Source organism: Atheta coriaria, unplaced genomic scaffold, assembly GCF_025399875.1.
Source record: "Atheta coriaria isolate IRGN ID8LTWV9N9 unplaced genomic scaffold, Caltech_Dcor_3.1 hic_scaffold_8_pilon, whole genome shotgun sequence".
NCBI lineage: Eukaryota > Metazoa > Arthropoda > Insecta > Coleoptera > Staphylinidae > Dalotia > Dalotia coriaria.
The window spans coordinates 7,602,125-7,620,382 of record NW_027045450.1 but is presented as its reverse complement, the minus strand read 5'-3'; the positions used below and the strand labels follow the sequence as shown (position 1 = coordinate 7,620,382).

The 18,258-nt window shown below is 40.3% G+C and overlaps 2 protein-coding genes across 2 annotated transcripts in view; one reads left to right on the top strand and one right to left on the bottom strand.

Annotated features, from left to right (window-relative positions):
- Window positions 1-4,805: 4,805 nt before the first annotated feature.
- Window positions 4,806-6,401, top strand: LOC135797101 (metaxin-3-like). The gene is made up of 5 exons (XM_065309298.1): window positions 4,806-5,027; window positions 5,194-5,334; window positions 5,394-5,660; window positions 5,719-5,956; window positions 6,018-6,401. Exons 1-5 carry the CDS (start codon window positions 4,929-4,931, stop codon window positions 6,134-6,136), a joined length of 864 nt encoding a protein of 287 aa, XP_065165370.1. The 5' UTR covers window positions 4,806-4,928; the 3' UTR covers window positions 6,137-6,401.
- A 429-nt stretch (window positions 6,402-6,830) lies between these two features.
- Window positions 6,831-18,258, bottom strand: part of Slip1 (SLo interacting protein 1) — a 29,892-nt gene continuing 18,464 nt past the window's right edge. The window contains exons 2-7 of the mRNA XM_065309295.1: window positions 11,312-11,578; window positions 9,084-9,251; window positions 8,924-9,022; window positions 7,787-8,860; window positions 7,536-7,721; window positions 6,831-7,408 (exon numbers count right to left, since the gene is read on the bottom strand). Of these exons, the coding sequence (XP_065165367.1) occupies window positions 7,064-7,408; window positions 7,536-7,721; window positions 7,787-8,860; window positions 8,924-9,022; window positions 9,084-9,251; window positions 11,312-11,578 (2,139 nt within the window). The 3' untranslated portion in view covers window positions 6,831-7,063. The remainder of the gene's footprint in view (window positions 7,409-7,535; window positions 7,722-7,786; window positions 8,861-8,923; window positions 9,023-9,083; window positions 9,252-11,311; window positions 11,579-18,258) is intronic.

Below are 18,258 nucleotides of genomic sequence, written 5' to 3'. Positions count from 1 at the left end.
TGGTCGGGTTGGTTTTGAGATTTTTTCGTGGCGTTGCCTCATCGCGACTCTGACTGCGACTGCGACTGCGGAAGAGTTGAAGTTAAATATCGCGGGTGGTATTTTTTGTCCGGCGCGCGGCGCGCGCGTTGTTTAAGCGTATCACGATTGAAATGAAATCCCCGGGGGATTTTCGGCGAGCCAGGCACCACCAAACGAACTTTAGTTTAATATAGAGAACGTGCACGCTCCGGAACGGGGAAAAAATAACCTGCTTTTTGAGTTGCTGCAGCGCAATACGAACGCCGCGAGGGATTTTTCTTTGCCGCGCGCCCAGCGGAAGAGTGGGAATTAACAATTACGAAATTCTATTACGTCCATTATGCTTAATGTGGAGTAAATACAATTATCAATTACGCGCGTAAGAGGCCTAGCCTCTTTTCGTATGCGTCGCACGAGTGCAGCCTTGCGGAATTATGAACAAGCCCTCAACAGTAGTCGTCGGTTGCGTCGGAGGGTGGAGGCAACTCGCAAACGACTGAAGACTGTAGAAGAATAGTGCGCCGCGCGGCGAGAAAATAACTCATTTTGCGCTTTGTATACGCCCGCGTTGGAGTCCTTTCGCCGGAGAAACCGAGACGTACCACCGGGGAAACAAAGCGCTGTCGCTGCACTTCCAATTTCGCCAGGGATGCTGCTCGGGATACTCGGCGAAGATTGCATTATGCGGGTTCCAGTTTCGACTCGTCCTCCCGCTAGTCCTTCACTCGGGTATCAGTGAGAGCAACATTTTCACTCGATACGTAGTAAAAAATGTTTGAAACAATAAAAAAATAAAAAATTTACAAAATTTCTCTATAGTTTTATTAAATTTTATTTGTTAAAATTTTAAAATGTTGAATATTTTATATATTTAGTGATATTTCGGGTACACTTTGTATATGTGGTGTTTTCTGTATGTTGGGCACGGATTTCGGGCGAATAAAACGCGCGAGAAGCACAACACGAAGACGCAACGTAACGAAGTCGAAGACAAATGAACCCGTGACGGTGTGGGTGCCGTCTCAGGAGCCAGGACTTATTGTCGTAGACTGGACGATGCATTCAAGCGTGAAGCAGCCACAAGCTCATTGTAGATTGTGTGGATTTTTAACAATGCCGAAAAATTGATATTTTTTCAATATTTTCTTATTCTAATACAAATTTAAAGTTTTTTTTTCGTGTGATTTATTGCCTTGAGCGCGCTGAAAGGTGTTATCCTCGAGAAATTCAATATGAAAATCAAGCAAATGTCATTTTTGAAATAAATTGCGCCTGTGCGCGCCGGAATCGTTGCACATTTCAGTGCAATATCTCACATCGCAGCGCAATTTACACCGAACACACGCGAGCGGTCAAAAGGGAATTGCATAAAGTGGAATAGAAATACAATGCGATAGAACGCCACCCAGGAATAGGACACAGACGTGACTAAAGCTTTACCTAAAACAGAAGGAGGGTTGTGCACGTCGGCGATATGCAAACTTACCACTCGGTGATGTGGTTGGGGAGGGAGATAGCCATCGACCATCAAACCAGCTGGAGGACACCCCCAGACGCATCACGCAGGACGTGCTGTGCGAGGTGATGCACGACACTGTTATTAATGCACACTTGCTATCTTCACAATGAAACAGTGAGTGTTGAGTGGGCGAACACTGAGCATATGTAGAGGGGTTGATTGTGTGTGAGCGACAGACACGTAATGCAATGCAATGCGATATCCTCACATCCCTTATTTCTCTCCGTCTAAATATATATCTCGTACGACTAGGATGTCCTCTGGTGACTGTTTCACCTCATCCCGTTTGCACGTTTGATGTTTCCACCCTCTGCAAACAAAATTTCAGCTGTGTTGGTTTGCTTTATAGTTTTTTTGCGCTTCTTTTGAGTATCACTAATGGACGCAAACGAATTTTCGCGAGAGCTTGATTCAAGACGTCGCTAAAGACGGACTAAAAGGACGCCTAGGACCTTATAAAAGGACTTGTCAAGCTGTAAAGCTGCGCTGAAAAGCCAAGACATCTGAAAGCACAACAAAACCGAACGTGTTTTGTTCCAGGCGGATTTTTTTCCGTGTTCTTTTCGTGATAATGTTTTTGTTTTGCTAGTTTTTCTCTTAGTTTCGCGTATTTTTTTCATGTTTTTAACATAATATGTTTGTGTTTCCTCAAAGAGCGGCTAAATATAGTTTCGTTTTTATTTTGAGGGAAAATTTAGGGCATAAAGTTGCAACTTGCAACATCACTCTTTGCGAACAAGTTGTGACCTGTAACTGTTTCACAAGTTGCACTTTTGTGCTGCATGGAGGTTTGAGAGTGCAGATGCAACCGTTGAACTCATTTCCATGTGCACATTGCTGGGAACATACTTTTTACGGGGGGTTTTGCTTGTTTTATTGTTGGCATTTCCTCAGCAGGTTGTTGCTTTTACCTTTGGTGCATCGTAATTTATTTTGCTTTTAGTTTACTTGAGAATTACAGGAGTATAATGTTATATAAATGTTAAAATTTTAGTTTTTTTTACTAAAATTATTAACAAAAATATTTTAAAATTATAAAAACGCAAGGAAATTGTTGGAATTTTTATGTTTTCTAGAGAGAATTCTAAAAGAAACTCAAATTACGATGGAAAAACATGTTTTTCAATAGTTTTAGCTTGTTTTCAAGAAAACATCAATATTTCCGAAAATATTTTATGCACAGCTCTGGAAAAGATACTAAAATGAAGAGAAACTAATTGCGCAACATATTTTAATGATAATTTGAAGATACTTGTAATATTTTGGCAATTGTAAGTCGTTTTGTTAAATATTTCTTTTTTTTTTTACTTTTCAGTCATTTTTATTGGAGTATTATTAGTAGCACAGAATCCTTGAATAATATTGCTTTGATTCTAACATTTTGACGATAATTTAGTCACATGTTTGAGGATATGATACAGTTGAACAGATTCTAATCGTGTAATCCTAAATCAATACCAAAATTTCGCTCAAATCTCCCATTGAAAGCAAATTCCCTAATTTTAAAACCAATAATTGGATAATTCCCTACTCTTCTTCAATATTTTAATGATTATATTTTATGTATGCTTCTTTTCTCTTCAGCAGTTTTGTTAGCTTCTGGTTTACTTTACTTCACAAGTTGTAGTTGCGTCTATCCGACTATTTGAAAGTTAGTTCGTTGTCGAAACTTTTCCGTGCGCTTCTTCCTCTCTCATGCGCTCCCGAGTTCTTTTTTAGTTGTTCCGCATGCGAAAAATGAAAACCCGTGCCTGCGTGTGTTGTGCGCCGTTGCCGCAATAAGCAATTTATTATTTATAGGCGATCTTTAACTCCCGGGACGTTTTTCCATATTGTGCGCCGTCCGCGAGTACATTCGGGCAAACTTTAATAATATAAACTTACGAACGAGTTCTTCGTTTGGTGCCGGTGGTGCCTTTTCGCAATATCGCCGGGACGTCGGCGCTGATTTCGCGATTTTACGCTAACATCGCGCAATGGTGTGTTTAAAGAGTTGTGAAATCAACAAAATACCAACAGTCTGATGCAAAGCTCGTAATTTTACTGAATTATGCACTTCTTGGTACACTTTGTATATGTATTATGTAGAATTTTGCGATTTCGAATGTGTATTCATACAATAGGGTTATCAAACGCAAGAATTTTATTCAAACATTTAAGAAATTCATGTTTAATTAACAATTTTATTTGCAATCTTCAAAAATTTACTTTTTTTCAATTTATTTTTGAAAAATCTTAACTTTTATTTTGTAATTTTTTAATTTTTGTGCCCTTTGGTAACCCTGCTTGTGAAAAATATGGAAAACGAACTGTTGCCTCGTATTGTCCTTGCTCTGGCGTGCTTTGCTTTTCTATTTCAGTTTTCTCGTCCTTTTTTCATTTATTTTCCTTTTTTGTTGTTGTTATTGCATTCGTAGAAGCCCTGGAAACTGAAACTAGGTAACGATTGCAAAAACTCGATCCTAGATTACACAATGCGTCGACTAGTAGTCGCAGTCCTCTCGATAGTTAACATAGTTTCGACATTTTTTGTTTATTTTTACTTTGCTCGTGCTTTTATTTTCATTTTTGCGTCTTTTTCATTTTAGTTTTGTCAATATTTAATCGATATCAGTATAACAGACGCGTACCATTGAATGCCGAAAGATGTCGGCGGTAATATACAAGCCTGATTAATTTAATCGTTTGTTATGAACAATAAAGTAGAAGTTTTCTCGGAAACATTTACTATGCTCGAGTGATTCCGGAAAGTTCTAATTATGAGATGATTAAATTCAACCTGGAAAGCTAAATTAAATGTGTTACATGCACAATTTGCGCGTAGGAATAGATTGTGTTAATTTTGTTTGCTTAGGTAATAATAATAATAATAATAGGCAATTTATTGATAATTAAGATGTTTTGATAATATATTAACAAAATGTTCGATATCTGAACTTTTTTTTGCGTAAAAATAAACTTAAATTGTGTTTAACTTTATTATCAATCTGTTTTATCAAATATAAACAGTAGGTACTGTTGTTTAATTGTTTAAAATTAAGAAAACAATAACAAAATAGAAATATATTCAATTTTGAGACACGCTGCGCCATCTATATACATATATGTGAACTGGAATAGAATTTAATATAATTTTGTGTTTTCAGTCAGTTTAAACGGGAAATAAGTTGTATAGAATCATATATTCAATACGAAATAATTCAATATAGAAATAATAAATTATGAGAATAATTATGGTTTTACCTTTAATTTCTAGAATATTTTAATCCCCATATTGACATCTATAGAATGAACTTCACAGGCATTCACAGGTTACATTTTGTTGTGATCCAAAGCAATCAGCTGAATATTGTCACGTTTTTCACAAATTATCAAATAAAAATCGAAAATGGATATCGAAATAGACCGTTATACGAAAGTGGTACTCTATGTTATTGACGGTGCAAATGGACTGCCTTCATCAGACCCATTTTCGATGGAAATGTTGGTAAGTTTTCTTCATTTTTGATAAGGTTAAAGTTACAACATGCCTACAATATTATTTGTGACTAAAAATAACAAAGGAGTTATTTTCTGGATCTGCTACAATAAATTTTCTTGTTTTAGTTTGTGTAAAATATAATATTGTAACTGATGTTATGAATCTGTTTCAGTTGAATATTAAACTCAACAACTGTACAAGTATTGAAATTCGGAAGGCTCACATGAATTCAAATGCAGATTTACCCAAACTGAATGTGAATGGGACAACATACAGTCATCCCGAGCAAATTCGTAAAATTATTGAGCGAATTGTAAGTGTTTTGTTGCTTTGTTTTGTTTAGATCAATTGTATTAAATTTTAATATTTTAGACACGAAACAAAATAAATCAACAATATGCCAAGTTGGAGTTATCCAGACTGAGTGCACACTTTGCTCATGCTGAACGATACTTAGCTACAGCTGCCTTGATGCATTATTGGGGTGTGGAGGAAAATACTGCCTTATCTACCAATACTTATGCTCAGGGAATGTGGTTTCCTTTTGGGATTCTTTACTCAAGGAATATGAAGAAGAAAATGACTGAAACAATTCAACTGATTGTTGGAGATGATGATTTGAAGGTGTTTATTGATAGAGTAAGCTAATTTACTTTATATTTCTATCAAAAATATATCAAGTTATTGTTTTCAATAGAAATATTTGGAACTTGATGCCTACTTCAAAGACTTATCTCAAATGCTGTCCAATAAGAAGTATTTATTGGGTGACCACCCGACCACATTAGATTTATACATCTGCAGCCACTTGGCACCAGCTTTCAGGCTGCAATATCCTAATACTACGTTCATGAACGTGGTAAACTCGAACAATAATATTGCGGAGTATGTGAGAAACTTTCTATCAAAACATGCACCACTAAAAGAAGTTCCTGGTATGTTAAATCATTTATTAACACCTTATTATTTGAAACTTAATTTTAATTTATATTTTAGCAAAAGAAAACCCATCAGATAATGATTGCGCATCAGTTTTCTTACTTCTAACTGCTGGATTCACCGCTGTTGGTGTGATGACACTATTTGCTTGGTCTCACGGACTCATTCGACGCTAGACACTCAATTCCAAGGCGTCACATTCCAATTAAAGACGAATTTATTAAGGTGTTCAAAGCAGGCGGGCTAGGTGGCTAGGTAATTATAGTTTATTTCTGTTCCCAGTTCTTTTTTATGGTACAACTTGTAAAGTTTCATATTTAAGTTGTATTGTGGAAGATTCTCACTAGTCACTACGTTTATTAAATGAAGTGTTTTTCATTAGATTTGATATATAGTAAAAGCGTTTGATAACAAGGAAGGAATAAAAATTAATAAACTGCAGTTCTTTGCTTGTTTGATTCGATAATGGGTTTTTTTAGTAATTATTTCTTAACTCTGTAGATTTACATGAGTTAAATATGCTTTTAAAAGTTTTAAAAGCAAAATGACTTAAATTTAGTTCAATAATTCGCTCGTAGGTAGCGCTAGGACGTGTTTTTCTGATTAAATTCTTGTTTGTCCGTGAGTTGAGTTTCACAGCGTATCTTGCGACCAACCGTTGACAATAAACTTATTTGTTAACATTTATATCATAAGATACGCTAATAATCAATTTGATGTGAGTTTTGAGTCTAATTTCTTGCAGTAAATGCATAAATAGTGATGATAATAGTATTCAGTTTTAGTCAGTTTTAAGTCTTCTCATTCCGTATAAATTGTGAATTACTGGTGAATATTAGGTATATATAATATGTAAAAGATAGTATAGCATTTGGAAGATAATATATAGATTTATTTACGATATGTACACTAAATTTAATAAAAACATCACATATTGGGTTACTATGGTGAAATGTAGTTTACGTTTTGCCCTCGCGTCTTCACGCTGCACTAATCTGAACAAAGCCTGTTAGGTGCTCATTAAAAAACTTTAAATTTACAATTTTTGGTTTACGATTTACATATTGAACGCGTTCAACTGAACCGAACTTATTTCTATTCATTCACACCGTGGTGACCGAAAGCAGGCCAATCATTTTGCTGCTTTGACTCGTCGGCAAGGTTGGCGGCTTATTCGCAAGGTGTTCTTGCACGGTGGCGAAGTTCTCATAGCAGTCCTTCTGCTTTTGTTTGCTCTTGTGCCTCTTAACGGTATTGTCCATGTTATTCACGACTTTCTTGCTCAGTGGGCAGGCGGCTGCATTCTTGTCAATTGTACCAGCTTTAGGTATAATTTCGCTCGTTTCTTCTATGTGACGTGATGCAAGTAGGATTTCTTGACGTTGCTTGCGTTCTTTAGACTTTTCCAGGTGCTTCTTACGTTCTTCTTTTGTCCAATAACGTCCAACCTGTTAAAAATATGAATTATACGTTTTCAAATTTTAAATATTTGAATTTTGACAGTTTGATGTTTGACAGCTAAAAGCTCCACCGGTAGCCTATCTGTGTGGTGCATACATAACCTACAAAACGCACCTTTAACTCCGAGATAGTATCGTCTTCAGTTGTTAATCCAGCACGTTCTTCAGAAAGTTTCAATTCACGATTCCGCAAGATACGATTACGAATGGGACGCCGTGCTATGTATCGTGTCCCATCAGCACGTCGCTTTACTTTCCATTCCATACCAGTATCGAGTGTTGAAGATTCATGCCGTGTATTCTATAAATTCAAAATGGCCGCGGGTTTTTTTTTTTTCAATTTTTATATGATTTTACGTTACTTACTTGTTGATTGTGTCCGTTTACAAACTGATATTGACTTAAACTTTCCGTCGTGCAACTCGTCGTGGGTTTACCCACAGCTTCGCTTTGACCCAACGCCTGCCGGAACAATTGCTGCTGCAAGAGAATTGTCTGTTCGAGATTGGCGACGTTCGTGTACATGGTATCGGACAACATATGCGTGGGCATCGGCCTCGTTGTGGGCGATGAAGGACTGTTTGTCTTCGATCCGCCACTCGAGTTTTTGGTTTTCATCTTTGGGTTTGCACTCGCACTACTAGCATTCGCAGTAGTTTTAGTCTCACACTCTTCATTCTGCGGGCATAATATCAATGTGGAACGATACGTGTCCTTTTGCTTGGCGTCCGCACTGCACGCCAACTCAAACGTTAACGGATTACTGTTTGAGGAACCACCGGTGTTATAAGCACTGGAGCTATTTTCGTGCTCCTCACTGCTACTCTTGGACGATTTGCTTCGCAAACTCGCCTTTTCTTTCTCTTTCTCTTTATTGCTGGAAGTCTTACTTGCTGGGGTCTCACTGGCCTTTGGATTCACATAGCAAGTCCAAAGGCTCGGGCCTGTTTGTGCTTTCAACCACTGCTCAACAATATTCTCATCACCCGCTTCATACGGACAGGAATAAATCGGCTCCAGCTCAGAATCTACGCTCTCCGGTATAGTTTCGTAGATGTGCTCGGTATCCGACTCCAGCGGCGCTGGCACGTGCGGTAATTGTGGCGGTTTTCGCTTGTCCGTATTCCGATCGCCCGTTTTGACCAGCTGTATGTTTTGCATGCGATGGTTCAACTCCGAGATCTCGTGGTTGATGGAATCCAGCTTGGAGCGCACCAGAGAGTTGGTCAGTTGGAATTTGGCCAGCATGAGCTTCTCCTGAATAGAGTGGGTGGGATTCCGTGGCGCTTCTGCGGTTTTGGGCACTTCATGTGGTGCCGGCAGGGTTTGCGTCTGCTGTTGCACCAATTGCTCAATGATGCTGTTTTGGTAGGCGGCGCTCTTGCAGGTTGTGGGTGAAGTTTCCACCATTAAACCCTCGGCGTCCAGGTAGTCTTCGCCCTAAAACATCAGCGTAAGAGAATTGAGTAAATCGGCTTTACAGATGAAAGCAGCTTAACTTACCCGCATATAGCACCTGCTCACTAACAATGTGACAGCTTTGCGATTCTCCGCAAAGAGTGATTCGGTCTCTTCTCGATTGGCCACATCTTTACCATTCACCTGAAAATGATTAAATCGTTAATTATTTAATCATGCAATTAGTTTTCTAATTTTTACGTACTTGTAATATTTGATCGCCTTTTTGAAGTCTTCCATCTCTATCCGCGACACTTTGCGGTGCAATATCCCTGATATAGACCTCTGCACACGTGTCCATCTCACTTCCAGAACTGTAGCAGACAGTGAGTCCCAGCTTCTCATCACTGCTGCATTTTCTCAGCGTGACTTCCTACATACACAGCAAAAGAATTAAAATCGTACTCGTTGAAAAGTTCAATCCAAGTCCGAAAATCACATTGTATTTTTTATTTCTGCGCGCCGTTTCTTATTAAAAAGTTTCCGCATGCAAATTGGGAAAGTTCCTGCGCTGCATATTGAACATCATCGGTTCATGCTCGGTTTCAACAACGAGGAGTCAACGGATACAAGACATAAATCAAAAAAGTCACAATTCAATTTGTTATTTTGATTTTGAGTTTATATTCTACTAAATGGTAAACATAGTGGTCAAATTATCACTGTGCGTTAATTAGTACAGCAATCGGGTTAAACACATTCGATTAAGATGGCGGACGGCGAATGGCGAAATCGGTCACGTAATTGCAGTATCTCGGTTATGGTAGTGGTGGACCGGGTGGGTGGACTGCTTTTGCTGATTTGCGAGATAGACCGGAAATCGCAAATCAATTAAGTACGTTGTTATGCGCGTCGCGCGCGCGCCCGGATTGCAATGGGTGCATAGGCACGTGCACACAATCGCTACACGCCGTCCCCAGTAATATTATTTGGTGGACGTGATGCGCATTTCGAAATGGTGGTTTGTTTGTTGCAAAAGCTCACGGAGAGATTTTATTCAAATAAACATTTTTCTCTTTTATGTTTCAGGTTTTAAACAACAAAATTCCACAGCATTTTTCTACATAAATAAATAAAGTATTTTAAGTATTATTTTATTTTTTATGATTTTTGGAGGTAATACCGGTATTAAAACCGGTATACCTGTATTTTTTTTTGTTTCAAATACCGGTATTTTTCGATACCCGGTATCTCAACTTAGGACAATGCACTTTTTTGTCTTTGACGATTCCGTAAAGTTATTACTACGTGATATCAATCCGGTATCAATACAATAACGATTTGATTTCCCACGGGGCAACGCTCCTGATCTCGTCCGGTCTCCTGGAAGACATTCGTTGACATTCACAACACGATCAGAGGAGCGCGCCATTCCCGAGATTGCGATGCCATATTGCGATAACATTGCACATTGTAATGAAACACACGCGACCGGATGGTGTAAACCGCTCAGCCTAGATTGCAGCCCCGGGAGCAAACTAGGATTAATGCTAATATTCTAATGAAGCTGATAGGTGCCAGACGCCTATGCATATCGAGTGACCGATCGCGTTTCACGCCCCGAGACCATCTGTAATCTCAAACGCGCGCGCCTGTGTGCGCTTTGACGTGCTTGCTGCTTTGACAGCACCAGGGAACGCATTAACTGTCGGTCAGCGAGCGTACGGGAATAATAGCTTCCCGATGGTGGTTGAACATGAAAAACGTCATAAATTTCGAGTAAATCATTTTTTCCCGATTGCGCACATAATGTGATTGATAAATCAACGTCAGAAACCGGAGAAAACTTTTGAGCGTGTAGAATTAATAAAAATCGAACGCGTAGTGTAAAATTTAAAAAAAGATCATCGACGGTCTGGAATTTTGAAAACCACGGAAATGAAGCGGACGGGTTGCGCTCCCGTGAGGATGGTGTGGGACGCAGAGTGTTTCAGTGTTTCAATTCGGGTCCCAGGTGGGATGCGCCATATCAAACTGGTTGCATTTGTTCCCCAGCTTGCAATTTTCACATTTTCTGTCAAAAAACCACCACATCCGGTGCTATACAATAGATATCATTGTTTTGAGAAATATTATTTTTTTGCAGTCGATTTGATTCTTGCCAACATGAGGTATATTCCGCTGTCAACGATTTCAATTTGGCGCGCAACACCCCCTGCTGTTGACCGAAACTTAATTTGTCACGTTTCATTTACGCCGGTTATTGGTTCGCGGCTGATGTGACGCGCCGCATCCGCGCTACGCATTCTCACTCAAACCCTGGAACACCCTCTATTTCCTCATAGTATTTTGGTTTTTATTTCGTTCGCTTTCCGCGCGGTTTTGTTGGATTTTCCCACTGGGGAAAGCGCAAAACTCGGATCGAACGCACTCATTTATTTCCGTTCTTCGCCATTAGACAATGACGTATATGGGTTTCGAGCGTGGACCTACCTCGAGATCGATGTCGCGCCCAAAACACTCCAGAGTGTTGTCGTCGATCCAAACCAGATCGGCTTCGGTTTGCACCCCGGTCGAAATGAAATTGTCAGTGTCGATCGCCGGCGAGGGTTGCGGTGACGTCGGTGGTGTTTTGGTAACCGGAAGTTGGAAATCAGGCGAGACGCGTCGTTTTACCTCGACGACGATCGGCTCCTCGGCGGTGAGGAAAGTGCGCACCGCGTCTTCGTGCGGGAAACTACTCACATCCGTCCCATTTACCTAGAAAAAAATAAGGATGAGGGTTAAAAACATTTCTGTAACTGTTGTGTGTTGAGAGACAATGTCACTGCGGTGGCATTTTTATTTCCGCTTAAACGTTGGAAAAATCCAAGGAGCACGAATCCACCACCGAGTTCTGGCGCCGCTCAAGCAGGACAAAGTCGAAATCAAGCCGAGCGTAAAATACATTTCTTCCTTTCAACTCTTCGCTGTGCTGTGCGCGGTTCTGAAGCCAAACGCGGACGCGGAACAAACGTACCAGAACAATTTATCAAAATTGGACGTGTACAGAATATCCGAATGGAATTCCACGAGAAGAAGAAGCCGATCTTTCGACAATGGCGCGCGAAACGCGACGCGCAAAAAGCGCAAAACTATTTCTATTTCCGCGCATCCCGCCACCACCATAACCATAACACTTACACACGAAAAGCAGCATGTCAGTATCGGTAATGGCGATTGTAAAAAGGAGTAAAGCGTCCGCAGGATTAGATGGGTCATTCCGCACGTACGTCGAGCGTATCGCCTCGTCATCTACGACGCCATCCCCGCCGGCCGATAATATAAACGAGTTACGATCGCATCCGAGCGGAAAGCCAGCCGAGGAAAGCTCGAAATATTATTACATCGATGCGCTTCGTATGTTATGCTGCAAGCAACACAAAAAAAATCTAATAAAATTGTTGAGTTTTCCCGAGCACCTTAATGTTTCTTGTTCGGTGGCAAGACGTGCACGTGACTCGATCAAAATAAACGCGTGTTTAAATATTTACTCGCTGGAAACCACCAAACAACATGCGATAGATGTAAACTGTATCCGAAAATAGAACTACATAGTATTACACTGCATCAGGTAATTTTTTGTGCTTCTAAATTTCATTAGAAAAAAGCACCGGATATTGACTAATCATTAGCCGCATCCGCGCGGACTAAATGACATTCAATCGACCGGCGGACACGTTCGCGCGGCTTCTGGATCAGGATCAGCTTCGGGGAGCTTCACTCAAAAGGCTTCGCCGGTATCGCTTGCTTTCATCGCGATTAGCGACGCTCCACTTGCTCGCTAACGCGCTAACTTGCAAGCGTGCGACGCGTTTAATTGAATCTCCAACTCCGACGCGCGATCACGATGTGCAAAACGCTGACGACAGTTCAGTTTTTTTTTATTGTTGCTGATGCTTCTTTATCTTCTACTGTTGCGATGCACGCATGTACTACATTAGAGCATGAAATTTCATTCGAGGTTATCTCGTCACATCGCTTTTTATTCGCCTTCTCCTCCCCCTAGGGGTCGAGGGAATGAAAGGTGAAAGGTGTAATAAATGGACGAGTGCGCTTCGATTGCGAACGCGGGCTTTGTCTCCTTCGACGCCACCCCCCGGGCAGGAAATTGCGGATATTGGTACGCACTTACTGCCAGAGTCAAGCGCGAAACTCATTTCGTTCGCGTGTCTGATAAAGGATCTAGGTTTTGTTCTACTTTGATTAATGTTTCTCATCCGTTATATTTAACAACCACAAATTTTGATTGCAAAATATAAAAAAAGCATTTTTTTGAAAATACGTAGTCAAGTATATCCATAGGAAGAAAAAGGAAGGAAATGTGAGGGTGTTATATGCACGAGGGTGTCGCGACGCCGGCGTCGACACTTAACGCTGGGAAAGTGTTCAATTAGTGTGCTTTGGCTTATTCCCCGTACGTTTTGCGCATCTCGTCAATATGCGTCATGCTGTCACACAGTCGTCGTACCTATATGCCGTAGTAGTACATACATTTTGTTTAGCTGCATGTTTTTCACGTTTTTCCTCCCGGGTGAAAAATACGTGAAAATAAAGACATCTATCGCGTCCACTAGAACCGCACTAGTCAGGTACGAGCATTTCTCACCCTTGGTTTTGCGTCGGGATTCGCATGCTAAGGCAGCGATAGTGATTCCGTTCACGTGCGCATCATTTCTCGCACGTTTTACACAACAAATTGTGCGCTTTTAAACCTGAAATGCACACCCACGGACGACGTCTCTCCGTTTCGCTTAACGCTCGAATGGAAAATCTAATATTTTCCAAGGCATCGTGCAGCAGGCAACATCATGATCATCAGCAACTGACGCCTCGGTTCAACTCATTCGGGTCTTTTATTTTTATTTTCAGTTTGCGAAATCCGGGTAGAAAGTTTTCATTTGGGCGGTTGGATTATCCCTAAATTTAGCTAATCCAGATAAGCAAGCCTTTTTTCGGGGCGCTCTGCATGCGTTTTGCAGAGTTTTAACATTTTAAACAGTTTTCCAGTCGGAAAAGTTCCGATTCAATGAATATGCATTATGAATGCATGAAGCCGGAGGAATCCCCCGCGCGCCATTCAGGCATGATTTCATCTAAATGTTGACATAAAATGTGCATAAATCACGCGGCGGCTTGAACTTTCGTCGTGTCTGCACACGCTTCGAATTGTAGTCAGCAGTCGTTTTCGACTCACACGTGTGCAGTGTGCAATACAGTGAACATTCACTCATTTCGTTAAGTAAATAAATCATGCGCCAGGCGAAACACTAGACAAGGACGGAATATTTCTGGCCGAAAAGAAGCATTAGGATTTCCTATCATCAGGTCGTCCATTCATTGCTGCAAGAAAATGCAGACACATGTGTTGCAATGCGATGTGTAGAGACTAGACTAGACGTCCGGATAGTTTTCACATTTTCGCAGTGCATTTTAACCTGCACTGCATTGGTGGGGAGATTCAATCCGTTGCAATTGCATCGAATTGCATCGTGTCTTGCAACTTACAAATCCTTTTGAATCGAATCCACTCGACCTTTGCCCTAGTATCTTCCTCCAAAGTTTCGCAAAGTGTATCAGTGATTTTTCACTACCTTAGAGATAAAATTGACATACTTTGTGTGTGTTGAAAACAAAGTTTTCCGCTTGAAGAGGAAGTTGTAAATGAAATTTGCGAGTTTAACGAGTTATTCACACCAGAAATGCAAATATTTTCAATAAATTTTAATTACAACCCGAGTCGGGTGTACTCCTCCCTCTTGTCAAACAATCGCTGATTATTATTCCGCGGTGGCGGCGCTTAGGCGGTTAATTGTTATTAAGATTTGGCGCACTTTGCGCGTTAGGTGTCGCCGTGCGCGAAAACGGAATTTCCGCTCCCTCTTCGCATCGGCATTGTCGTTAGAATTTGAATTTACACGTTGTTTGCGTGGTTGAATTAATCGCGTTTTCCGGCTTGCTTTGCATACCATTAGAAGCAAAAAAGTTGTTAACTTTAAAATGTAATTACCACCACATCGCAATAAAAATTTGAATATCTAAAAAAAATTCTTTGGGTTTTAAAAATTCAGAGATCCAATTGAATTTTTTTACGATTGCAACAAAATTACTTCTCGCTTCTAGTAGCATTTAGTGGTTTTCGACGACGAATTTACGAGCCTTCGTGCGAGCGTGCATTTTGCGCGACAGTTTAATTCAATTTACTTTATAATATCTTAAGTATCGCACCGTTTCCGGAGGCGCTCGCGTTATTTCCTGGAAGCGCTCGCATCACGCGATTTCATAATTAAAAAGGTCGACGGAGACACAGGCGGAGACGTCACGAATTGCAACGCGCAACGAGTCTTCTTGTGTTGGAAATGAGAAAAAAATCAGAGGGCGAAACGCGGAATGCAAACGCACGCCAGGGAGAGAACAGAAGAGAGCACCAGGAGCAGCGCTTCTTCTTCTTCCCCGAAGCCCAACCCAACGATTGCAAGTTTATTCTCGAGCGTTTGTTCCGAGTCTCGACACGGAATGAACGCTTTTTTTATAGCGATGTGGAAAAAGATTGAAAGAATAAGTAGGAAAATATAAACGTCGGGAAATAAATATTTCAGCAATATAAGAAGAAAAACACGCATAAATCTGTTTGGAATGAATTTTATCATCTTAAGAGTAGTCGTAGGTATTTTTCAACGTTTAAAAATTGTATTTTTGAATAGCGCGTTGCAGATTGATCGATTTATGGTGTGTTTATTCGTGTTGAAATTACTCATTAGTCAATTTTGTATGAAAGTAAAAGCTCTAAGGAAGTATTAAATTTAGGGTGGGTAAAAATGAAGAAGGGGTGTAAAATCCAGGCGGTTTGCCTTTAACGTCGATCAAGACTTTTGTAGAACAAGTTAAGATCAAAAGGAATTTAGGGAGATAATTGAACGACGTTCAGCCGATAATTCTCTCGGTGCGTCCCTTTATCCAGCTCGTTCTGCCCGTCAAGCTTCACTTTCTCGCCGAGGCAATGACGTTAGCAACTCCCTGGAAAGTTTACTTGTTTTATACACGCGCGCCTTTATTATCCACTTAATTATACATTCAGAAATATTAAAAAATAAGCGGCGCGATGGAAAAAAGTTAAGATCAAATGAAATATTGTTTGATGCTTGTTTATGAAAAAGGTGCGAAATGTGCCTGTGTTTATTATTTCGCGTTTCATCTCTTGCTACGCGCTCACGTTTGGCAATTTGCACCTATAAACTATCTGTTTTTGCGCGTTCGCACAAAGTAGCAGAGCACATATGAGGCATACACACTCGTGAAATCAAACATTTTCTCGGGCGCTTTACGCCGGAGATTTTTTTTGCTTTTACATTCCCGACCTGTGCTTTTTGCGAAAACGCGGAGATAAAACGAATTCATGCGCAAGGGTGAGGCTGGAAGTGAAAAAAAGTGAATTCGCACACGAAGCGCGAGAGGAGCGCAGTGAAGCGTGCGCAAAAATGTAAATAAAATCTTAGATCTAGTCATCTTTAACCCGCCTAGGTACTACTTCTTATTCCGCCCAATCTGTAGTTATAGGTTGGAAATTTGTAGTTATAGACATTTCCACCGAAAAGCATACGACCGCCGCGCGGCTCCATAACATAACTTTCGGCGTTTTTCGTTCTCTCGACGTGAAAGTCCTTCCATTATTTGTGCTCCCACGCGCACTGCTTATATCCTTGCCGAAACTTTGACTCGCAGACTCCTTTTTTTTCACATCATTGTCAGCCGAACCCCGTGCCTTCGCAGGGATAATAAATCGACGAGAGGAAATATTCTTAAACAAGAAGTATAATACATCATTGTCACAATCTGTGCGCGTACGATGTGTCGAGGGCATGAAGGCGGAAGAAAAGACGGGCAGTATATATGAAATGGCTTCACCGGTGCTAAGTGAAAACTTTAAATCACAACTAACTCTCAGAAAAAAATAATGCTACGAAATTGGGACACGATTCACTTCAACGAATCAATCATTCCCTTTTTATTTTTTATGTTTTGCTTTTTAAGGCGTAGAATGAAGAATTGAAATCGAAGGGATGTAAAAAAATGTGGACGTTTACATTGTTGTCATCAATTTTAATCAATACAAAGCGCAAATGACAAGTATTTGATGCATTTTTAAAATTCACGCAATTTCGCATGCGAAATGATGGCGAAATTTGTTAAACGGATTTTCGCATGCTGCCGCCTCTCGCGTTCGATCGATCAATCAACATTTCGGGGATTATTTTCCATTCGCCAATCTCGCCAACAGCTACAAAGCTAATATTTTATTGTAGCAACATACAACAAACATTTGAATTATTTTTTTCCGCGCATCAACGATTCTAGTTAGATACAATAAATAACAAAATAAAAAAGCGTATATTTTTTGTTTTGTTATTAATTTCATCCGTAATATGTGCTCATTAAAAGCGCACAACGCTTGTGCACACACGAAGTGCAGAATAAACAATGCCGCCAGCGGCGGCGAGTCCTGTGACTCCCCTATATACATAACCAGGATGAGGATGAGAGAGCGTTGTCCACACGAAAAATATGCCGGCGAGAAAAGTCGGAGGCGATAAATAAATAAAAAGCCGCCGCGCCGGTACGTGGCGAAAAAGAGTTTAATTTTTTATTGCGCCCTCGGTTAAATTATGAAGTCCGCCAACCAACTGTGTGTGATATCATAAAAATCAGTTGTGGAAGAAAAAAAAAAGTTTATATTGGAGGGCATTAAATATTGTCGTCCCTGAGGCGATCATCCGTGTTGTGTCGGAGCGCGCATCCCTGAGAGACTCTCAAAATAAAACATGAAATAAAATAAACACCGTGCGCTTGCCCAGCATCACCACAGCGCAGCTTTTTTAATATACGACATGCGAATGCAATATGTGTGTGTTTGTTGAGGTCGTGGTGCAATCGCAAAAAGAGCACGTTCGTCACGCGTAATTAGAAAAATTGCGTTGTGCATTCAGCGAATTTGATTCACGCAGGCACACACACACACACAACGAGTGTTTGCATCGGTGGCTCGTCGCGTAATACGAACCTGATACAGATATTTATTTTAATGATGCCTATTCAAAGTCGTGCGAAATGCACAAATCTGGCACGTTCATTACGTCATTGTTTATTTTGCTTTCTTTATGCAATCGCTACTTGAGTTGTTGCACTAAACGTGATTCATTATCACTGATAATCACATTCGTTAGTGTCTTTATGTTTACATTTACATTGTAGTGGATTGCGCATGCGCGTATTCAAACCTCGTGCGTAATTTTTTATTATTTGCCGGCTACGTTTACGTTGCACGGTATTTTATTGTTTCTTGTAGAATTGCGGTGTAGTTTACGTGCATGGAATGCATTATGTCTGGCTGCATTGTGCGCGCA